The 25,609-nt window shown below is 37.0% G+C and overlaps 1 protein-coding gene across 1 annotated transcript; it reads right to left on the reverse strand.

Annotated features, from left to right (window-relative positions):
* Positions 1–22,264: 22,264 nt before the first annotated feature.
* On the reverse strand, positions 22,265–24,904 carry LOC111893766 (protein KINESIN LIGHT CHAIN-RELATED 1). The gene is made up of 3 exons (XM_023889846.3): positions 24,011–24,904; positions 22,850–23,758; positions 22,265–22,745 (listed from the first exon to the last, which is right to left on the reverse strand). The coding sequence occupies exons 1-3, from the start codon at positions 24,676–24,678 to the stop codon at positions 22,508–22,510; spliced, it is 1,815 nt and encodes a 604-aa protein (XP_023745614.1). The 5' UTR covers positions 24,679–24,904; the 3' UTR covers positions 22,265–22,507.
* Between the last annotated feature and the right edge of the window lie 705 nt (positions 24,905–25,609).

The following is a 25,609-nucleotide window of genomic DNA, read 5'->3' on the forward strand; positions in this document are numbered from 1 at the left end:
TGTAGAGAGAGAAAATGTGTGTTTGAGAGAGAGAGAGAGAGAGAGAGAGAATACCGTGAAGAGAAAGTTATATCCCAATTCAAGAAAAGAACGAAGAAAGTCAATCCTAAGCCACATCATCTTCAAATAATCAGGTTGTTCACCCAAGTTCATGGCAAGACAGTTGGTAATAATACCATATTCTTTGTCAGACACCACAATATGCAATGAGCCTATCTGTTTACAATAGTGGGTTTATGAGTTCCATCATATTATGAAAAGATATAAAAACAGAAAACTGTGACAATGGGTTTAATTTGAAGCCCAAACCTTCACTTCCAAGAAACTGCATCCATGAAAGAAACAATGATAAACCATTTTCATAGGTCACAAGACATATGATATGATTATGAACAAACTGCAGTTGGAATGGAAGAACTACTAACTCTGTGCCATTGGAATCCCGTGGTACCACTATTATTGGAGTCTCTAAAGAGAGGTCCAACTTCATTGCAGCAGCTCCATCCATCTTATACTTCTTAATCAACCATTCAAACCCTCCAACTTTATCAACAAACTTGATCGCTTCTTCTGAAACCGGAGGCGCCAGTGCCACAAGATATGTAAGGAGCTGCAACTTGAATTAACTTCATTTTAGTAATAAAATACGTACACATAGAAAACATACAGTGAGTTTACTTGGTCGTTCAATTGAAATGAAAATAAAGAAAGTCAAAACTAACCTCTTGGATACGAATGGAAGAAAGTTTGCCACTCAAGCTAAAGTTATATCCTTCATAGTCATCATCTTCAGGACTGTAGGACTCAAATGAGAATTGATATATGCCACATATAAAGAAAGAGTGATTAGGGCAAAGTAAATAATAAGTAAACCTTTATACACATAACATCAACTATAAAATATGTACATGGATAAGAGATTCAGCTCCTTGATTACGTATATCAAAAATCCATTCCCAAACATGATCCGTACCTAGTGAACAATCACACAACCTGAAATTTCCTAATGTACCTTCAACTGATATAGAACCAGGGTGAACCTGTATAATAAAGTGTTTATATATGTAACAAAATAGTGAGAGAAAAAAGAAGAAGATAAAGAGAAGGATGGTAGTTCCTGACCTTAAGACACTGTCAATATTCATTGCCATGTAAAGTCAGGGAACCATTCTCACAATTTACTCATTTTTATATTTCTTATACTCATTAAAAATAAGAAATAAAAAATGGTTTAGATCGAGGATATTGAATGTAAAAATCTTAAAAAGCCAATACTTTTAGCACACCTCAGAAAGCAGGGATAGGATCGTCTTTTTTGCTTTCAGAAGTCTCTTGAGTGTCTCCAACATTCTCCACTTTTCCAAGCCTAGGAGCTGATGTCATTAAGTCAAAGAAATACATCAGCAAGGAAATTTAAATTTTAAAATTTTCTAGTCTGTGTATTTTAAAATGAAAATGGTGAGGAGGGATGAAGCTTCGATTGATTAAGAGAGAGAGAGAGAGAGAGAGAGAGAGAGAGAGAAGATCATTGATAAATGTTGGGGCAAAAATCTCTTGCATGGATGTATGAAATATAATGGCCTTGATGTATGTTGTATATTATTGAGGTGCAACCTTTTTCTCTTTTTTTTGAATTATGTTTTTTATGTCAACCGATCGGCCCAAGGAAGAGAGGGAAATTGGGCTCGTTTTTTCAAGAGTGGCCGAGTACACCTTAGGCCCATTAATGGGTTTTCGGTTTATATGCATTTTTGGACTTGGTTCGGGACCAATAAAGATTTCGGTCCAATAATGGGTCTAAAAGAAATGGATTTGACCCGATAAGGATTTTTGGTTTAGTGAGAGGGCCCAATAGAGATTTTTGGCCCATTAGGGCCCAAAGAGTAGTCTTTGGCCCAATATCCATGATTTCAACCGGTTCCTCAATGAATAGGAGATTTTCATTCAACTCAATCTCGTCAAGTGGAAAAATAAGGGTTTCGTTTGATAGGCATTTATTTAGGTTTGATACATGAAAGACGAGGTGTACTTTGCTAAGCTTTGGTGGTAGCTGTAGCTTGTAGGCCACCGGGTCGATCCTGACAAGGATCTCGAATGGTCTGATGTATCGTGGATTTAACTTTCATCGCCTTCTGAATCGTATCATCCTTTTCCAGGGAGAGACTTTTAGCAGCACGCGATCTCATACTTGAAATTTCAGTGGCTTTCGCCTTTGGTCTGCGTAGCTCTTCTATCAGTCTCGAGATGCCAGGAGTCGTGCTCTAGTCTGGATGATTTTTCTCCGTTGTTTCCCGGATGATTTCGGGTCCTGTGAGAGTGTTGTTTGGTACCTGTCCCTTTGCCAGTTGGGTATCTCCTACCTCAGCCCAACAGAGAGGTGATCGACATTTTCGTCCATAAAGGGCCTCAAAAGGAGCAACTTTGATACTTGTGTGATAGCTACCGTTGTATGAGACTTCGACTAGTGGCAAGTGGGCATCCCAAGCCTTGCTGAAATCTAGCACATAGGCCCTTAACATGTCTTCCAATGTTTGGATGGTCCTCTCACTCTGTCCATCGGTATGGGGATGGTAGGCGGTGCTCATATCGAGCTGAGTTCCCAACGTCTTTTGTAGCGACAGCCAAAATCGAGAGGTAAACCTACTATCTCAGTCTGAGATAATAGATATCGGTACACCATGTAATCTCACAACCTCCTTTATGTAAATCCGGGTCAACCTTTCCATTTTATACGTTTCCTTTATTGGTAGGAAATAGACGGACTTAGTCAACCGATCGACAATCACCCAAATGGCATCCAGTTTGTAACACCTGATTCCCAGTATGTATTTAATTCAAGGTTTCTTGTATTTGTTCTAGGACTCGACGAGTTGATAGCCCAACTCGTCGAGTAGGGTCATGACCGCGGGAGAGTTTAAGTGGCCTACTTGACGAGTCGGGAGCCTAACTCGACGAGTAAGTGTTGTTTGAGTGAAACCCTAAATCTGAGGGTTTGCACCCTATTTAAACAACTTATCCCAGCCTTTTTCGTCCCTACCACTTCCATAAGACAATATATCGAAACCCTAGCCTTGTCTGTGTGCTCTAAGGCCATTTTAGTGTATTTTGGTGGGTTGTGAAGCTTGAGAAGAGGAAAGGAGCTTGGGAGTGCAAGTTGGGGTTTGGAGATCCAGGAGATTTGTTCCATTTCCAGTTCATTCAAGGTAAAAATATCTTGTCTTGGCCTTCATTGTGATTATTCATCTTTGGAGTTGGGATTTTGGGGGCTTTCTAAGCCATTTTCGGATTATGAAGGGATGAATGAAGTTTGACTTCAAATCTGGGCCTTAGGAGGGGTCTCATGGCATAAAGGTGCCAATTTTATGGCCATGAGATCCCCATGCCTCTTGTAGGTAACTTCTTATGGATTTTTGAGCCAAAACCCCCTTGCATGTGCATCAAGTTCAGGACTTTACATGTAAAATGGGCATTAGGAGGCCAGATCTATGGTTTTGGTGTGTTAAGACCCCTTTAGATCGAGTGTATGGTGGTGGTCAAGAGTGAACTCGCCGAGTCATTCTTGGGACTCGACGAGTCAGAGCGTAATGACCATCAAATCCTTCTGTCGAAGGACCAGATGAGAGCAAGGAAGGTCCCTTAGTTGTTCAAGCTCATTAGGGGCCTGGGAGTCATGGGACTCGACGAGTGCTTAGAGTAGGCTCGGCGAGTCCAAGGGAATCTCCCAAGGACTCGACGAGTTGTTCATACAACTCGACGAGTTGTAGACTGGACGTGTTCATAAGAGGGAGGTGGGCTCGACGAGTTCAAGGTGAACTCGGCGAGTCAGATGAAGTTGGCCCTGAATGTAAGATCGAAGGAGAACCTGTCGAGTTCTTTCCAGACTCAACGAGTGGAGACAGGGATTGCATCGAGTTGAAGGGTATGGACTCGACAAGTTTGTAGACCAACTCGGCGAGTCAGGTCAACTGGAAGTTGACTTTGACCAATGTTGACTTTGAATAGATTGGTATGACGCCGGTTAGGGTTTCATACTCAAATGAATGACTTTGAAGTGTTGTCGTGTAGGGATCAAGGAGTCGATGGTGGTCGCTTGTACGTTGAAGATAGTTTAGACGCTGCACGACATCGAGGTGAGTTACCTTCCAGTATGGGTGGGTCTAAGGCCACAATGTCGGCCAACCATCAGGGGTATTTAGTGGATAATTGTCTCTGTGATAATTATCTTGGTATGTTTATGTGATATGGTCATGAGATATGCCTGTATGATATGCAATGTGTATGTTAGTGGTAGTAGTAGGGAATAGTTTTTCCCTGACATCAGTCGTTAGGATCGAAGGGTAGGTCAGTACCCCAGTTATGCCTGACTATATGATTATATCTTGATATTGTATGATAGCAGTAGAGGGTGAAATAGTCCCCGGTTACCGGTTGAAAGATACCGATGGCAGGTACCGGTTGAAAGATACCGATGGCGGTTACCGGTTGAAAGATACGATGGCAGATACCGGTTGAAAGGTACCGATGATATGATATTGTATGTGGTATGATGGGGGAACTCACTAAGCTTTGTGCTTACAGTTTTGGTTTTGGTTTCAGGTACCTCTTCGTCTAAGGGGAAGGAGTCGGCGGTGTAGCAGTGCATCACACACACATGGTTTCTGCATTGGGTTTCTGGGATTGTACTCTGATTTTCATTACTTTTGATGTCATGGTTTGGGACACAACATTATGATTTTGTAATGTGTTGCTTATTTGACAATGTTATGGTAAAATGTTTTATAAATTATTAATTCAAAAATGAAATTTTTGGTCTCGAAATTTGGGATATTACACAGTCTGTCTGCCGTCTTGGGTAATTTGGTAATGAAATACATTATTATCCTATCCCATTTCCACTCAGGGATTTCGGGTTGTTGCAATAGACATGAGGGCTTCTGATATTCTACCTTCACCTTAGCACAAGTCAGGCACTTGCTTACATAGGTAGCAATCTCAGCCTTCATATTCGGCCACCAATAATGATGTTTGATATCCAGGTACATTTTTTCGGAACCCGGATGGACGGAGTATCTTGACTTGTGGGCTTCACTCACGACCACATCTCTAAACCGTCCAAATTTTGTGGTCCAGATCTGGTCCATGAGATAGTGTGCTCAGTCCTCTTTGATTGTGAGATTCTTGTTCATTTCGCGCAAGGCTTCATTTACGATGTTCTTCGGTTTCAAAGCTTCTAGTTGGGCCTCCTTGATTTGTGAAGATAAATGGGAGTGGATGGTCATCGTTAGCGTTCTTACTCGGAAACCTGAGTATTCCTTTCAGCTTAGGGCATCGGCCACCACTTTAGCCTTGCCTGGATGGTATTGGATCTCGCATCCATAGTCGTTCAGCAGCTCGACCCATTGTCGCTGCCTCATGTTTAGTTCTTTCTGGTTCAGGATATGCTGGAGGCTTTTGTGGTCTGTGAAAATGGTGCACTTCATCCCATAGAGGTAGTGCCTCCAAATTTTTAGAGTGAAGACCACAACTCCCAGCTCAAGATCATGAGTGGTATAGTTTACTTCATGGGTATTTAGTTGTCTGGATGCGTAAGCTATCACTTTCCCGTGCTGCCTAAGTACGCAACCTAATCCTAGATTCGAAGCGTTGCAATACAACACGAAATCCTCCATTCCCTCTAGAAAAGACAACACCGGGGCACTGCAGAGGGCTTGTTTCAGGGTTTGAAAAGCAAATTCTTGTTTTGCACTCCAGTTAAAGGGTATGCCTTTTTGGGTTAGAGTGGTGAGGGGCTTGGTGATCTTGGAGAAATTTTGAATGAACCTTCTATAATAACCAGCAAGGCCCAAGAATTGCCTGATCTCCATTGGTGTTCTCGGGGTTGCCCAGCCCTCGATATCTTTGATCTTGGATTGGTCCACGCGTATTCCTTTTTCACAGATCGCGTGTCCCAGAAAATCCACCTTGCGGATCCAGAACTCGCACTTGGAAAATTTCGCGTATAGCCTTTTCCCCCTTAGGGTCTCCAGAACCTGCCGTAGATGTTGGTTGTGTTCCTCCTTACTTAGAGAATAAACAAGTATGTCGTCGATAAAGACTATCATGAAGTTGTCTAGGAACGGTCGGCAGACTCGGTTCATCAGATCCATAAATGTTGTGGGTGCATTCGTCAGACCGAAGGGCATAACCACGAATTCATAGTGCCCGTAACAAGTTCAGAAGGCAGTTTTGGGGATATCTTCTTCTCATACTCGCAATTGATGGTTTTCTGGATCTCAGATATATCTTTGAGAAGTAATTGGCTCCTTGCAATTGGTCAAATAGATCGTTGATCCTAGGAAGAGGGTACTGATTTTTTACGGTGATTTTGTTGAGTTCCTGGTAATCGATACACATGCGGAAGGAACCATCTTTCTTTTTGACAAACAAAACCGGAGCTCCCCAAGCAGAGAAGCTCGGTCTTATGAATCCTTTGTTTAACAGTTCACTCAACTGGCTAGATAGCTCTTGCATTTTTGCAGGAGCTAATCTATACGACGAATTGGAAATTGGCGTGGCTCCAGGTACTAGGTCGATTCAAAACTCGACCTGTCGCTCGGGGGGTATTCCCGGGAGGTCTTCAGGAAATACATATGGAAAATTACATACCTCCGGGATATCCTGAATGTTCTTCCCCTCTTTCTGTTTGTCCACTATGTGAGCTAGAAAGGCGTGATTCTTTGTATGCAGGCACTTTTATGCCTTGATGCATGAGATAAGACGGAGGTTTGTACCAGGTTTATCGCCATAGATAATTAGTGTTTCGTCAGTGGGTAGGTGAAGGCGAATGGCCTTCTCATGGCACATAATATCGGCATGGTGGGGGCTTAACCAATCCATACTGATTATCACATCAAAGCTTCTAATATTAACCAACATCAAGTTGATTTGAAACGAATGATTATTTAGTGTTAGCGTGCCCCCTATGAAAATTTCGTTTGTGGTTTTAGTCTTCTCATTAGCCATTTCCACCGTGAAGGCTTCTTTTAACTTTTGGGGACTTTGATTTAGTAAGTGCTTAAACTTATGGCTCACGAAACTTCGTTCCACCCCAATATCGAACAAAATGCATGCATAGATGTTATTGAGGGGAAAAGTACCAGTGAATACGGCTAGATCTTGCATCGCCTCCCCTTGTCCCATTGTTAGGACCCTGCCTGATCCCCCTGCACCTTGATTGTTGGCTTTGGGATAGTTTCGCTTGAAATGGCCAGTCTCCCCGCATCCATAACATGCTTGACTTGCATTGGCGTTGTTGGTTTGGTTGTTTTGTTGGGGTTGTGTCGTGTAATACCGGGAAATGTGCCCCTTTTTGTTACAGCTGGTGCATTGCAGGTCTCGGCAGGTTCCATTATGGTGGAAGCCTCATTTGTCACATTTAGGAAGAGAACCTACATATGGTTTTGTAGGTGTTGGTGCGGCTGTTGTTGTGGCAACAGGAATTGTAGCATCGTGACCTGCTATGGTTTGTTATTTCTTCCCAGATTCTTGCGTTTGTTGTCCCTTTCTCTTCTTTCCCCAATTCTTTTTGTTGTCATCCCCCTTCTTTGATTCAATGGCAAATGTTGTCGAGCCCTTTGGTACCCCATGGTCATATAACTTTTGTGCGAGGCGTTTTGCACTATCAAACAGGTTGGATTTGATGCTATCACATTTCCTTGGATTAGGGGAGTTAGTCCCCAAATAAAACGCTCAACCTTTTTGCTTTTTGAGGTAATAATTCTCGGGCACAAGAGTGCCAAATCACCGAACCGAGCAATGTAGGCTTCTATGTTGGAGTCCTTGACTGTGAGGTTCCACAATTCCTGTTCGATTTTCTATATTACGCCACATGGGCAATATTCATCCAGCATCACATTCTTCAGGTCTTACCATGCCATGGAATTTGCCACCTGTAGTGTTAAAGCCTTGACGTGGCCATTCCACCATGAAAGGGCCCTGTCAGTAAAGGTGCAAGCTGCATATTTCACCTAGCATTCCTCCGGGCAGCCGCATATCTCGAAGACAGACTCAACGTTTTCAAACCATCGGGTGAGGGCTATCACACCCCCACTCCCATTGAATGGTCTTGGCTTCCCATTTGTGAAATCCTTGTTGGTACACGTTCTTTGAATTCCTTGGTTATTTCCAAGGTTAGAGCTTCCTGATCTGCCTTCGTTGTTGTTGATGTGAGCTAACGCCGCGGTAACCGCGGCTCAGACTGCCGCTTGAAATGCTGCTGAGTCCATCTCCGGTGGAGGCGGCGGTGGTGGTGGCGCTGTTGTAGTGTTTTCGCGGTTACTTTTTCTGGTCATTTCTTGCTATGAAACACGAATGGCGATGAGTTTATGAATACCTTTGTTTCTAACGGTTACGGTGGTTCGATTGTACTTATAATTGAAATTATATTACATCAAATAAAAATTAAAAGAGAGAACATAACATATAACAACATCACGATAAAACACATAATCGTTCCATTAAGTGATAATGTTTAGTACATAGGGCATGAAAATTGACCTTGAAAAAGGTCTGCAGTACATAGAGAATAAAATCTGACATCATAACGACCCTGCAAGTAGTGTGGTCACTTAATCGTAGGGTCAGTCATACATACATAAAGTAAAAGAAAAGGAAGTCTCATCAATAGCAGTGGTGAGTAGGATGGGTCATACTCACGTCGGGAGGTATCTAGTGGTGCCGACAACGAACTAGAAGCGTCTTGGACTCTGGCTAGCTGGCGCTCAGCGACCTGCATCCTCTCCTCTAGTGTGGCATGCCACTCCTAATATTCCTTCACTATGTCTTGGGTCTGCCTTTCTTCGCGCTCCACCGCGACCCTCATCTCGTTCATCTGATTGGCGGTCGCTTGGGCCTGATTGCCTATATCCTTGGTCCGTCTGACCTTCACAGGAAGAGCTCGGTCTGTTGGCCCTCCATGGCTAAGGTTGTAAAATCTTTGCTCCATTCCAAACAGTGGACGTTGTCCCTGATTCCCGCTCCATGTCCATATGTCGTGGGCCCACGGGGGCATAGGGCCATTGGGGCCCATCTGATGTACGGGTACCCTAGCCATGTAGGGTAGGTCAATGACTTCGGATTTTATGTCCGAGTCATCCTCTTCCTCCTCTTCTTCCTCATTGACTTCCTCGTCGACTTCTTCCTCTTCTGGGTCTTCCATGGGCTATTCTTCCGACTCTTCCTCTATCCAACCACCATGCCCCTAATTCGGGGGAAAAGGGTCTCCAAGGTGGTGGAAACCATCCATAGAGTCTGCACGAGAATGTATAAGCACAAATAAGATACAAGAAATGCATGAAGATCACACATAGTGCTAAAATACTCCTATAGTATTTTAATTGTTTATGTTTGGTTCACTAAAACTTTGGGTATAAGGTTGGAAATTTTTAGATTCGTTGTCCATCCCGATCACTCCCGAACACATGTTGGTCGTATTTTGAATAAATATAGTTGATCAGGCTATATTTATCCCCAACACGATTACATAACTGCTTGGGTTTAACCGTGATGTCCAACTCTTCTAAAGACTTTTAATTGCTTCTTATTATGACACCACTCCTAATATGTGCACTCATGCTTATATTTTATTTTTGTTCAGAGTATTTTAGTCCAATTGTATTATAGTTGCATATCTTGTATGGTTAGATATGCTAGTTCACTATAAAAAATGCTCTGATACCAATCTATCGCACCCCCGAACCAGGACAACGGAAACGTCCGGGGGCGGGTGACTTCATCGTGTAATATCATAATAATTGAATATAAATGAAACATAGCAACCCTCATCATACATTAAAGATACCAACATGCATTGTTTACAACTTTGTATTTGTTCATGAAATTACATCCAAAAATAACACACTGTATGATGTTTCAAAAATACAACAACTATCCAAAATCCTTAGCTGCCAAACCTGCTTATTGAGTCCCTGAGAATACAAGTTGTTTTTGAAAAGCATCAACGTAGAATGTTGGTGAGTTCATAAGCATATTTGTAAGAAAACTTTGTAATGGTTTGTAAAACTCCAGAAAATCCAATATTTTCTGTGAAAATAGTTTGAGAGTCTTGTTCCAAATCATGTATAATTGCATGCATGGTCTTTTGTTTTCCTTGTTTGAAATTATAAAGAGTGCTCCCAGAAAATACTATATTTTCTGTTACACGAAAAGTTGTGGTCTTAAAACTCTAAGACCATAGTGGTGAAATTAGTTACAAAATAGACGACACATTGTTTTGTACTTTATAAAATGAGTTGAGTGTATATCTTGCGTAAATTTTAAAATAAATATCTATGTGAGTCGTTACAACCATACTAATGTGACTAGAGCGCCCGTCTTGACGTTCTCCAGGCGTCGGTTTCTAAAGATAATTTCCCCCCTAGACTGGTTTGTCTAGCTGTAGCGAAAAGCTCATGTGTGGGGGTGTCAACCCCATATAGATTTGTACATAATATCTCGTTCTCCCTCTAAGAGACTTTGATTATAGCTACAAGACTTACGGTGTACACTAAATAGGTACAGTGAAGGAGTGTCTCACAAGAGCCTTAACATAATTTACCCAAATATTGAATCCCATTATTTAACGTTATAAATAATATTACTCGTGTATATTTACGACTGAAGTTTATGACACAAACTAATTCATGTCATAATTTACACAGTTTCCTAGGAGTGTTTAAAAACTATTGTTGACAGGCAACTTATGACACACAAATTTTTGTGGAAGAGTGAGTTTGTCCCATTTTTACTACTTTTGTCATAATAAGCTCATTTTTACCACAATTGTCAAGAATAGCCCATTTTTACCATAGTTGTCAAAAATAACCCATTTTTACCATAATTGTAAAAAATACTCCAGTTTTACCATAATTGTCAAAAATAGCCCATTTTTACCATAGTTGTCAAAAATAGCTCATTTTTACCACAATTGTCAAAAATAGTCCAGTTTTACCATAATTGTGAAAAATAGCCTATTTTTACCATAGTTGTCAAAAATAGCCCATTTTTACCACAATTGTCAAAAATAGCCCAGTTTTATTATAGTTGTTAAAAATAACCCATTTTTACCATAATTGTCAAAAATAACCCATTTTTACCATAGTTGTCAAAAATAACCCATTTTTACCATAGTTGTCAAAAATAGCCCATTTTTACCATAATTGTCAAAAATAGCCCATCTTTACCATAGTTGTCAAAAATAGCCCATTTTACCGAAATGGTCATAAATGACCCATTTTTACCGAAATTGTCATAAATGACCCATTTTTACCATAATAAAAAAAACATGTGAAGCAACACAAGATAAATTTGTCTCCAACAACTTGAGCCTTGTATTAATCTCGAGTTCATGGCTTTTTAACATGAGATCACAACATTTCAACACATAATAACATATAAAACATACACATGCAAGCAAATATACAAAGATTTTACACAAGACTAGACTTGTATCCTCCCCCAAAAGAAAGAAAACTCAAAAATAAGGCTTATGAAGTTCACTTTGGGGCTTTTTCAAGTGTAGAGGAAGATGGAGAAAGGTTTTCGGTTCTAGCTTGCTTTCTTGAGAGAACTTTCGAAGTGGTGGTTGTTCTAAGAAGTTTAACAAATAACTAAGTGTATAAATTGAGTGTTCTAAGCATAAACATGAAGTAAAAACTCTTGAGTTAGACATGGACTTACCAAGTTATGAAGCTTGAAGAAAACTTCTTGAAACACACTAGCACACTCATGAATTTTTGGAGAAAAAGAATGAGAGAAGTGTTGAAGGTTTGAGAGGAAATGAGAAGTGAGAGTGAATTTTGAAATGAAAATGGTGAAGAGGGATGAGGCTTCGGTCGATTAAGAGGAAGAAAGAGAGAGAGAGAGAGAGAGAGAGAGAGAGAGAGAGGGAGAGAGAAGATCATTGATATAGTTAGGCAAAAATCTCTTGCATGGATGTATGAAATGTAATAGCATTGATGTATGTTTTATATTATTGAGGTGGCAACCTTTTTCTCTCTTTTTTTAATTTCAACCGATCGGCCCAAGGAGGAGAGGGAAATTGGGCTATGTTTTTCAAGAGTGGCTGAGTACACCTTAGGCCCATTAATGGGTTTTCATTTTATATGTGTTTTTGGGCTTGGTTTGGGCCCAATAAAGATTTCGGTCCAATAATGGGTCCAAAAGAAATGGATTTGACCCGATAAGGAGTTTCGGTTTAGTGAGAGGGCCCAATAGAGATTTTTGGTCCATTAGGGCCCAAAGAGTAGTCTTTGGCCCAATGAGACTGTATATGATAACTTTCGGCCCAAAAGAGCCCAGTAGAGGGTTTTCGGCCCATTAGAAGGTCCAATAATGAATTGCGGCCCATTAATGCTAAACATAAGGTTTTCGGCCCAATAAGAGGCCTAATAGTGATTTTTGGCCTTACAAAGCCCATTAGGGAGTTTTTGGCTCAAAATAATACCTAATAGATGTAGTCGGCCCATTATGGTCTAAGAAGAATTTTTGCAGCCCAATAAGGGTTTGGACTGACAATTCTTGGCTAAGGCCCAACGTTGAGCGAAAATTGACTTATTGGATTGAGTTTGAGCCTACATGAGGTTATTTCAACCTAAATGTCAATGTATGAGAATAGAATCTTAATAGCATTTAAGTTTGAATTATACTTAACGTACTGTTACATCGCTACACAAAGAAATTATCTCGTACAAATATAAAGATCTTAGCCCTAATTTGCTGGTTGTGACATCCCTGCCACAAAAATGCTTGGTTGAGACTAAATGTATATATACAAAAAAAATTAAAGGTAAAAGGATTACCTTTTCATGACTTGAAAAGGAGCATGGCAACTCATTGGTATCCGTTGTACAAGTACAATATGCATGACGTGCCTTTAGTTCACATATGATATTTTATAGGATCAAATAGGAAATCATGACTTTAATGGAAACTAAGACCAACTTACATGTAAAACAGTTTATATGTAGCAATACATTTGCTAATATGACTTCAAATTTTCCAATATCTTCTAGGGTTCAATAAATCCACCTTGTGATGCCAATGATGAATATTTCACTGTTTTCTATCTTTTTTTTATATTCTGAAGTATTAAAATGGTTTTAACAAAAAAATCTTAAGAAAAATAAAAATTCTTACACGCATGGATAAATATGGAAGTGTCAAATAGTGAAGGTAGAGATAATTTCCATTGTTGAAGGAAGGATGATGAAAATCAAATCTATTCAAAGAATTTAAAATGATCAGCAAGATTTGTTTGTGTATGCATGAGTCAAATATTAATTTAGTACATGTAATGAATGGAATTAGGTGCATCTTTATACAAAAGTTTCTACCCCCCCCCCCCCCCCCCCGCGCCGAATATAACATGTGACATATCAAAAGCAACCACATATTGAACAGTTGGTAAAAACAAAAAAAATATTGAAATTTATATGAAAAGCAATACACAAATAAAAGTCTTGTTTCCTTCTTTAAAGGTCCTTAATCCTTGTAAAATATGACAAAGATGTTCCTATTATTCACCATATTTATACTTGGTCTTGTTATGTTTGATGTTGTTCATGTTATTTTTACATTAAAGAACCAATTAATAATCATTATTAAAAAGTCTTTTGAGTGGTATTAATTAAATTAGGGGATTTGAAATGCATAAGAATTAAGGAAATTAAATTAGGGGGGTTCAAATGCATAAGAATCAAGGAAAAATGCTTCATTTATAAGATACTAGGCGAATACTCGCGCGTTGCACAAAATACAACAATATATTTGAAATTTTTACAAATATATGTTTTTTTTAAATATATCAATAACATTGTTCTTAGCTTTTATATAATAAATCTTATAATAATTTGGTATAAACATTGTTTGTTTTGAATTATATGATAATGTAGATATCTTTTAAAATTGTATAATTCTAAGTGTCTTAAATACGTCTAGCTGCAGGTTACTTATGAATAAAAATAAATATAATATATGATATAATGATATTTATAGTTGTTGTTATGATTAATTAATTTTAAAAAGTTTATTTGCTTAAGATTTTAATTTCTGTTATTGTAATTATTTAAAACATCAAACATTGATTTTGTTTTTAAAGACAACAATATAATTTTTGTATATAATTTTACTTTTAACTATTGTTGTTTTAACTTATTTAAAATAACGTATTTCGAAACTCTTAATTATTTTAATTTGGTTTCATAAATTTAATGTTTTTAAAATTTATTTAATGAATATTGTTAGTTTCTATGATTGTAGTTATTTAAAATAAAAAAATATTGTTTTTGTTTTTAAAGAAAATATTATAGTTTCTTTTATATAATATTACTTTTAGTTATTCCTACCGTAAGTTATTTTTAAGCTATTTATTTGAAAATTATTAATGATTATAAAAAATAATTTCATGGGTTTTTTTTTGTTAATTTAGGATTACAATTTAGGTTTAACACTATAATATATAATCTTTAACTATTTATAAAACAGTCTCTTTTTTTTTCAAGTTTAACTGAATTTGATTTAAACTATTGTTTAATATTATATTGAAATTAATAATTTAACTATTTTGCATCAACTCATAAATTATACAAATGTTGTGACTTTAAAATGATAATTGCTCACATACGACAACATATTTAAACAATAAGTTAACTATAATATAGTAAAAAATTAAAGTCATAATTTTATAAATAGAAATATAATACGAGATTTTAATATTGTTGTTTAGTCAATCATTTGAATGACTTCTACCTGCGAGTTACACATGAATAAAATTAAATATAAAATATGGTTTAATGTTATTTATAATTGTTGTTATTGTTAATTAATTTTTAAAAATTTATTTGCTTAATGTTTTAATTTCTATCATTATAATTTTTTAAAACATCAAACATTGTTTTTTTTTTTTTATTTTAAAGGTAACAATATAATCATATATATAGAGTAATTTTTAACTATTGTTATTGTAAGTTATTTTAAGCTACTTATTTGAAAACTTTTAACGATTATAAAAATATCTTTAGGAAATATTTTTTTTAAATTGATATTACAATTTAGTTCTTGCTTTTATCACTACATTTATCACTTTTACCTATTTACAAAATATTTTTTGGTTTTTTAAGTGGAGCTGAAATTTATATTTAAATTGATACTGTAATGTTATATTTAAATTAATAATTTAAGTATTTTGTCCAAACTGTTCAAAAATTGTAGTTTTAAACTGATAATGTTGTACATACAACAACATTTTAAATCTAATAAATTAAGTATAATACTCCCTCCGTCTTAAAATTATAGTCCATCTTTCCTTTTTGGTTTGTCCCAAAATAATAGTCCACTTATAAAAATAAATAACATTTTTACCAAAATACCCCCTCATTATTACTTAACCAACTAAACATTTAATGGAACATTAAATGCAAAGTAAGGACAAAACTGTCATTTTGTTAAATAAAGTTGATGGTAATTAATGCTTTTATTAATTTGTGTGTTTTTTGTCTGTGGACAATAATATTGGGACGGAGGGAGTATATTAAAAGTTAAAGACATACTTTTATAAGTAGAAGTAAAGATATTATTTTAAAATTAAAATTTAGTTTATTTATGATTACACATTAGGTTTGATATTTATTTAACTTTATTAACCAACTTATAACCATTATTAGAAAGTCACTACAATTTATCACTTTTAACTATTTACAAAATATTTTTTCGGTTGTTTAAGTTAAACAAAAATTTATATTTAAGTTGGCCCTGTAATGTTATATTTAAATTAATAATTAAGTATTTTATACAAATTGTTCCAAAAACAATATTTTTAAAATGATAATGGTTTACATCCAACAATATATTGTCACACCCCCAAACCAGAACAGCAGAATCGTTCGATGGCGGATGACTTCATAAAGTATCATAACAATTGAATACATAGTAAAGAAAGTAAAACAACCATCATATATATAATTTGAAAGTTACATTGTTGAATGGTACTTGTTTCAAAACAAATTACAATATGATGACTAGGGATGAGCAAAAGGACCGAACCGGCCCCGACCCGGGAACCGGCTTCGGCCAAAATCAAGAACCGAACCGGACCGGCGGTTCTACCAGTTCCGGTTATACCGGTTCCCGGTTCCTACCAGTTCTTGTCGTGTCTTCAAATGTTGGAACCGGTCCTCTAAAAATAACATCATACGGTTCCGGTTTTTGCTGGTTCTACCGGGTTTTGCCGGTTCTACCGGTTCCGGTTATATTGATTCTAGTTCCTACCGGTTCCCGGTTCCAAAAATCTACAAAAATAACGTCCCGGTCCCGGCCTGACCGGTTCCATCGGGTTCCGGTTCCGGTGCCGGTGCCGGTTCCGGTTCCGATACCGGTTCCGGCCGGTTCCCCGGTCCATATGCTCATCCCTAATGGTGACAAGAATGAGTTTTAAACTAACGCCTTAGCGTCACTTCTCCAAAAGCTGATGTTTACTTGAATTATTGAATCCCTGAGAAATACTAGTCGATTTGAAAGAATAGATCAGTATTTAAGCTGGTGAGTTCATAAGTATTTAATGTCAATGTTTGTATAAATTTGAATGAAATTGTTTGAAAACTCCAAGAAATCCCATATTTCTTACTAGTATAAAAGTATTCTTCTACCAAGACCCGACTGTTTTGAATGTTTGCTTCTAGAAATCCAATATTTTTCCAAAAGTGTGTAGTAATTTAAAAGTTCCGAAACTGTAATGCAAAAGTGTTTTTCATGCCTATGATAGTAGATTATGTATGTATGAAATCACTAAGGCATTTGATAACCCCGTAAATCAATGTGTTTTTAATACTCCATGTGAGTTTTATAACCATGCTATTGACCTAGACTGCCTGTAACAACGTTCTTCGGGCGTTGGAATGTTATGACGTTTGTCACCCCAGACCTGTCGGTCTAACTGTAGCTAACAGTTTAGGTGCAGGATTTTCAATCATGTATAGATCTATACACAAGTATCACGCTCTCCCTACAAGAGATTATGGTATATAATACATGACTTTAACTGCATACTTGAAAGTACGTGAAGTTGAATGTCTCACAAAACTTAGTATCAAAGATTTACGTATGAAAAGTCCATTTGTTCTTGTATATGAAAGTATTTCCTTGATATAGTACTTATAGTATGCAAAATCTCATGAATATCTAGTAAACTATACCTATTATAGTTTTTCCAAGTGTATGATTCGTTTGTATGATAAACCCTAGTTCTGTGTCGGCTTTGTATGTAAGTATAACATTTGTAATAACATTATTGAACATTTATACTCAAAATATAAAGGAAGTGTTTGATATTTATATAACAACATGTCTCATTTCAAAAGAGCAAAGTGTTATCATGATATGTTGCATGCGAACGTTTTTGTATGATAGTTATAAATCACATATGATTGTTTATATAACAAAGTATAGCAAAAGATTGATGTTTTTCCCACAAGGATAACCGTGTGTGTACTTGTATTTCCCCCCTTTAAAAGTGTATAAAAGCATTAAAAAGCATTTGAAAACGTAGTTGTAGGGGTATGAACTCACCTGATAGAGTGAAGATGGTGAGATGAAAACCGAGCAGAACTTTGACAGGAGAAGGTGGATTTCTCGGGATTCTCGGGAGCGTAAAACTTCCTTCGGGACTTGGGTATGAAAACCGGGGCTTCGGGATATTTCTTGCATGCAAAACGGAGAAAAACGCAAGAGAATGAAAGGAAATGAGCACTTATGCCCGGAACCCTCGCATCCCTTTTATAGGGGCTGGAAACCCTCGGTACGCGGGGCGTACCTCCGGGTTACGTGGGGCGTACCGGACGTCATGCGTGACCGCATCCTCGTCTGCCGGACTTCGGATGGGACGGGGCGTAGGGGCGTAGATGGGAGACGTGGACAATCCGAGGCCTAACACCTGAGTACGTTGGGCGTACGAGGGTACGTTGGGCGTAAATCGCCTCGGTTTGTGCACTTCGAACTTGTAAAATCCGTAACTTTTGCATACGAGCTCCGATTTTGACATTTTTTATATGCACGCGTAGGTAAAAATATACTCTACAACTCTCGTTTAGAATTCGTCGGCTACTTTTGACTTTATTGTTTTTAATTATATATTTTAATAGGTCAGGACACGAAAAGTCCGTTAAAAATCCATAACTTCTTCATTCGACGTCCGTTTTCGTCAGACTTTTTACCGTTGCACTACTATTGTTGAGATCTTCGATTCTCGTTTAGGTTGTTTTGGCCAAAAGTTTCTCGTTATAACTCAGATTTTAGTGTTCTTTATATTTTTGAAATCCTTGAAACAATATTTCTCATTTATGAAATCCAGTAGATGACTTTTGAACATTTTTATTTTTGACAATAATCTCATTATATCAACAGAGTTTACAATAGAAATTTAGTAAATTAAATAATTATAGATATTAAATGATTTCATAATTATATGTATATTAAATGATATCCATAATTATAATTCTCTTTTTATGGAAAATAATTAAATCCGTCGTTAATGCCAGCAATAACATTCTTTCAGAATGAATTTGTATCTAGGTTTTTATATATGAGTTCGTACTTTGTTTCAAGACTCAATCTCTTAAAATACAATAAAGTTGTATGGAATATGAAGAACAAGAGTATATTCTACTAGAATACACTCTCATTTTGCTGCAATACACTCTCATTCTTCTAGATATGAATTTATTCTGAAAGAATATTATTGTTGACATTAATGATGAATTTAATTAGTTTCCATAAACGGGTTGGTAGGTTGGCTGGTTGGCCCGTGAACCCAACCAGACAACCTAACTAAACCCATGAAATAAACGGGTTGGCGGGTCAAAAATCTCAACCCAAACACGTCTATTTTCCGGTTTCATCAGTGTCATGTTATGGGTTGAGTCAAGAGTTGTCACCCTTACTAAAATAGTTGTACCCGCTCCATTGGAATTTTTATCTAACGTCTCCCTTATAGTTTATTAATATAATATAATTCGTCGTAGTTCAAATAAAAATTAAGTAATGGTTATATTATAACTTTTCTTCATTCCTTGTACAAATTCCAAGCCCCTTGGTTGCTTAGTCCACAATGCAACTAGTTGTCACCCTTACTAAAATAGTTGTACCCGCTCCATTGGAATTTTTATCTAACATCTCCCTTATAGTTTATTAATATAATATAATTCGTTCGTAGTTCAAATAAAAATTAAGTAATGGTTATTTTATAACTTTTCTTCATTCCTTGTACAAATTCCAAGCCCCTTGGTTGCTTAGTCCACTATGAAACTATATTGTTTCTTATAAATTTATATAACCATGTGTTAACTTCAATTGATTGAATAAATTGGTCAAAGAATTGCTAAGAAACTAAAAGATAATTATGTAAACTGATAAAAAATAACTACACTTTATAAAATAGAAAAAGAATATAACTTTGTTGCATAGATAAATGATAATATAACAAAAAGAAAAAAAAAACTACATCAGTCTTTTTCTCTTTGATCAAACTAGAAAGAAACATACAACTTTCATAATACATATTAACCTTTACTATAAAACTATGGTCGGTAAAAATAGACCTTTAGCTAAAACATCATATCCGATAAGGTCCAATTCCATCGGATTTACATACTACTACAATTTAGATCATCAAACCTTCGTTGCCTTAAAATAAAAATAAAATGACTCAAGTAGTCATCTGCCTTTTATATGCTAAGAAATAACCAAAATATTAAAAAATTTCATTCTATAGCCACGCATCTCGGAGTAGGCCCTCTAAGATATTTGGTTGTTTTTTTAAAGCGAAAACGCTTAAAGTCTACGGACCACTTCTCCAAACTCTGTAGAAGAAGAGGTGAACCAAACTGCTGCAACCTGTAATAAGAAGTTTGTGTGTTTTTAGCATATACATAATGTTGCAATAAACTGAAATTAACTCTATAATAGTTAAAGTAATTCTAAATCAAAATTTAATTTAGTTTAATCATATGCAGATCAAATCTAAAAATCATTATGATCAGGGTCGGCCAGTCGGTCTTGAAAAATTAAATATTTTCAAAAGTCCAGGACGATAAAAAAAAGGGGCTCTTATTTTTATTATACGCCCTGTGCAACTGCCCACCCCCCCCCCCCCCCCTCAACGCCCCCCATTATTATGATGATATGATTTTTAAAGACTTTTATATAAAATAATTAAACATAATATTTGCTAAATAAAAATAAATAAAATTGTTAATTTAGCGAAAAGCAAATCCATTTTTGTTAAATTTTCAAAGATAGTGGTTATTTTTCCGGTTAGCTTCAATAAATTTTATAATTACAATGGCTAACTTTATAATTTATTAATATTTTGTTATAGACAATGTAACACAAAAAAAGTATTTATATGGAATTTAGCAAACGGTTTTGAAATTATTTGAATTGATGTAAAATATACTCAAATTCTTTATAGTATCCTTTGTAATATTATTAAAATAATAAATATGCTGTTGAAAAAAATTAAAAAAAATTATGTTGAATAATATAACTTAAAGTAAAGTAAGAAGTGGTTTGAAGATGATGGTCCAGTGTTGTGCAGCACACGCAAAACTGTTTTTTAAGTCATAAGTTTTCTAACAAATAACAGCTGCAGAAGATCAAGTGTTACGCATGTGTTGTGCGACGTAGCCAGAAGTGGTTTTTCTGGAAAAAAAAGAAACAAACAACCCCTAAGAAATGCACTATCCATAAGGAAATTGGTCCATCGCAATTAACGTACACTTTATATAGGGATAAAGGGTTTTTCCGGTTTCTAACGTCTTTTTTGTTAAATTATGATTTTTCCTGTCATATTCTCCGGCCAAAATAGATTTTCCAGCGAGATGAGTTCTTGATACATTTTTAAGATTTCTTGTTTCTCTCTTCCTCTCTCTTTTTTATCGTTTGTTTCCATATTTATGAGTTTTTGTATGTGTTCCTGGTTGAAGAACACAAACACACAAAATTATTCAAATATTTTATTCTTGTTAGAGTTTGTTCATCGTCAGAAATGAGTTAAGGTTTGATTTAAGGTTTCTTTAAAAACAAAATTCTTCATCAGATGTGTGTTTGAGTTAAACTCGATGAAGTTCAATGGTTCTAGAAACGAGACCTGAAATCTACCATATGTGAACTCGAAACTACCATGGATGAAATCGAAATCTGCGATGGATGAACTTGATTTCACATGGTGTTTGTGTGTGAGAAATCAAAAACTGAAAGCATTTTTTAGGGTTTTTGTTTGAACAAGAGGGCAATGGTTTTTCGGTGAAGGTAAGATGATGGCGGGTGTTGACTGATGGTAGACGAAGACATAAGTGGAGGTGTGACGGGATGTGAGAGGTAACAAGTGGAGTTTGGTGGTGACTTACGGTAGGTATAGGGTGGATATTGAGGGTGGTGTTCTCAACTATGGAAAACGAAGGTGGTTCCGATAATTGAGGTTGAAGACGAAGGCAGAGATGGTGGTGCTTGATGGCAGTAATGGTGATGATTTCCGATGGTTGTGATGGTATTCAAAGGTGTTACACGTTCCTTAATGGAGATGATGAACAGTGATGCTTTGTTTTTGATAGATTACAAACAACCAAAAAGAATTTGCCTTTGATGAGGTTGTCCAAACAAAAAATCAAGACCATCCCCTTTCATCAACTTCGAATTCTGATGAGGTCTTTTTATTGAATCGATTTCCATGGCAACTTTGAGGTTAAGTTGTTCGTTTAGCTTCGATTTTTGATTTCTAAGGTTTTAGAAATCTTTCCAAAAACAAGAACACGAACCTAGGGTTCGATTTTAGGTTGCATTCCATGCATACGTTCATTAGATGTGTCCATAGTTTCGTCGGAAAATTTATATTTTTTCCAGAAATTCAACTTGACCGGCTAAACATACAATGGCCGGTCATAATGGTATGTTAAAAAAAAGTTTAAGAGTTAACGGTTCACAAAAAAAAAGTTAAGTGACCAAATATGCACAAAAAATATAGTTTGTTACCCTTTCAAGTCATTATCCCTTTTATATAATGTTTACACCAAATTTTCTTTTGTAAAATATATCTCAACCTAAAACTATATTATTTTCTTTGCAATATGAAACTTTATTTTGGTGTGAAATTGTCTTTAAAGATCGTTGCCCAAAAATAAAAAAAGTGTTTTCTACATAAGAAGTAAAAGAAGATAGAATTAATTAATCGAGACAGAAATCACAAATAAAGATATATTCCATTCCTTGCAACAAATTCAGAAAACAAACTCAAAGAGTCAAATCCCCAACAACAACAATAACAAAAAAGAAAAGGAAAAAAAGAAGGCGTGAATCGATGTGGGAATGAGAAGAAACACTATTATACACAATATGACAGACACAACACAATCTTCTATAATAGTAGAGTGTAATTAGATAGAATATTTTAAAGAAATGAATTGTTGTTTGACTTGATCATTGATCAACTTCTAAAACCAAAAGCAGACCATTTCTTGGAAGTTGTCTCTTTCTTTGTTCTCTTGGAGTTTGGATCAATCAGGTTTTCCAGTGATTTTGCTTTCTTGTTGCGGGACCTACCTGCTTCTTTCAGAAGCTCTGCCAGCCTCTTCTTTTCATCGTCGAAATCAGGATTCGCTGTTCCCAACTTTTCTTCTCGTAGTTTAAGAACATACTCCAATATCTCAATCGCATCTTCCACTCTGTAGTAGCATATACATTCAAATATATTATTTTACCAATCATCTGTTGTAACAAATGTGAAAAAAAAAAAAAAAAAAATGAGTAGAATACTTTATATATTTACCTCCCCAAAGCATCATAAGTTGCTGCAAGATTGCTGTAGACTCCAAGTGTATCTTGATGACAAGGACCAGATTCCTGTTCCAAAATCTCTCTCGCTTCTTCAAACAACTCAGCAGCTTCATCGATCTTAAACAACTGAACACAAGCCAAACCCATCTGATTCAAAACAACTCCAAAAAAAGCAGACTTTCGTTCACCACTAGCCCTAAGTTTCACAACAGCGCTTTCAAAAGCACCTCTCGCCTCTTCATATCTTCCCACCATATAAAACATAACCCCCATACGCGCTTCCACTCCTGCAATCGTACTCTGCTGACCTGGCTTATCCTCCAAAAGCTTCATTGATTTCTGCAACAGCCTTAAAGCCTCTTCGGGTTCATTGAAAGATTCATATATCGCTGAGATTTCAGTCATTCCACTAGCAATGTCTTCTGGGGTTGTTCCAGGGACGGGTTTTGCGTATATTCTGAGGGCGTTTTCACAATATGATCTTGATTCTCTTAGCTTTCCGGTTTTGTAGTACAGGTCAGCAAGGCGGACGAAAACAGAGGCCACTGATGGGTGGTTGTCGCCTTTTGAAGCTTTGAAGACTGTGAGTGCTTTTTGGTATGAGAACACGGCTTCATCAAAACGGGAGAGGGATAAGTAGATGTTGCCTATGCTCAGATCGATTGCTGCAACTTCGTTGTCTTGTCCGTTGGCTATCATTGCCATGCTGGCGAGGACAAGGTGTTCTAAAGCTGCTTCGTAGTCTCCTTTTGCTTCGCATATCAGTGCCATTAGACGTCTGTCAGCTGCTTCTTCTAGAGATGCAGGTGGGCTGTGTACCCTGTGGATTTCTAGGGTTCTTTTGCATAAGGTATCTGCTTCCTCAAATTGCATTGCTTGAACATGGGCCTCTGCTAAGTATCTACAGAATTCAAGTCAGAAAAACATGCGTTCAAAAAATTTGGAGCATTCAAAAACTATACACAATTTGTGTACATCTGAATCATAAACAGCTCCAGCAATTTGAATTCTAATTGTGTTTTCAAATAATAATTCTAGGCTAATAGATGGAACTCAATAGGAATTGTAAAGCACATAGTGTAGTTGAAGAGCTGGAACTCAGAGAAAACGGCATGGTTTAAATCAAAAGTGAGAGTTGTTATCTTAATTTCACCTGCAAGTCTCAGCAACTCTTGGATCTGTGTCGCCTAAGGCCTCCATTTGAATTTTTAATCCTTCTTTGTAACACTCGATGGAGCGATCAAGCTGCCCTAGCATCGAATGAGTATCACCCAACTGCATATACCCCGAAAATGCAGCTAGAGCGTGATCTGCACCTCTTGAAACTTCAGGGACCTTAATTGCCCTGTCCAACACCGGGATCGCCTCCTCGAACCTCCCCAAACTGCAGTAAATAGCTGCAACAACGTGTAAACACATAGCCAGATCAAGGCTCGGTTCACCCTCGACAGCGCAGCGCTCAAACGACTTGGATGCTCGGAGCGCATAATCCAGAGCCTTGCTCGGGCCATCTCCAGACGCGATCGTGTCACGCGCGAGCTTCAGCAGGAAGGGGCCTAGATCGGGGTTGTCCAGCGACGACTCATCAAGTAAAGAATGTTTCTCTGGCGATTTCTTCTTTCCAGATCCCCGATCTGGCGACGGCTTCGCGCGTGAGGACGAAGGAGACGGAGACGGAGGCCTTCGTTGCGCCGGTGAGGTTGTTTTGGTGTTAATCGAGTCAGCACGTTCGGGGGTCGGGCGGATCTGGTGATTCTGGCTGGGGCTGTCTTCAGGTATGGTGATTCGTGGCGGCGTTTTCACTGAAACTAAACCAGGCATGGCTGTGATCTATGAGAAAGAGTTTAGAAAATGCAGATCTCAACTCACCGATGCATATAATCGTCAGCTATGCAGAAAGCATTAATGGAGATCCAGAAAGATTCTTAATTACAGATAAGAACCTGGAGGCATTCGAAATGGTTGTTGGTGACTGTTACTCGGTAGCTGCTGTGTGTGTGGGTTTTGGTTTTGGGGTGTGTGAAGAAAGACAGAGTGGTGATAAATGATAATATTAACCAACAATAAAATCAGTGGAGTGGGACCCACCGTCATACAGCTCAAATAAAGTGGGATGGACCCACAGGTGGATGAGATGGCAGTGGCACAGCATATTTGGATTGGGGGTTAGATCACCTGCGATGGGATGACCAGCCAGCTTCGTTTAAAGATCAACTTCATCAGGTTTTAGGTTGCTTGTTCCCAACAAACTAACAAATTGGACTAAACGAATAATATAATTTTGAATTGTAGCTCTACATTTAATATTAAAGATGTATTAAGGTATCCGTTATTTTCATAATTAATTGTTATAGTTGGGTTTCATGTCATCATTATATTTCGGATCGGTTAAAAAAGACATCTCATATTAATTTTTTATTAAATTAAAATACCATATTAAATTTAAAAAATTACATTAATTAAAATAAAGATATAAATATAACAATAAAAAAACATTACTTTAATTTAAACAAGTTTTTTATTCAACAAAAAATAAAAATACCCCATGTTTTTAAGCAATCTATTTTGGGGAATCATTAAGTTTTAGTTAGGGATGACAATTTATGACACGACGCGACAAAAATAAACGAAACGAAACGAAATCGGGACGAAACTGAAATTAGAATTCGTGTTCGTGTCGTGTTCGTGTTAGCAGTAAAAAACACGATGTTGTGTCGTGTCGTGTTTGTGTTCAAAATTCGACACGAAATTG

This window comes from Lactuca sativa, chromosome 3 (genome assembly GCF_002870075.4).
Source record: "Lactuca sativa cultivar Salinas chromosome 3, Lsat_Salinas_v11, whole genome shotgun sequence".
NCBI classification, from domain to species: domain Eukaryota; kingdom Viridiplantae; phylum Streptophyta; class Magnoliopsida; order Asterales; family Asteraceae; genus Lactuca; species Lactuca sativa.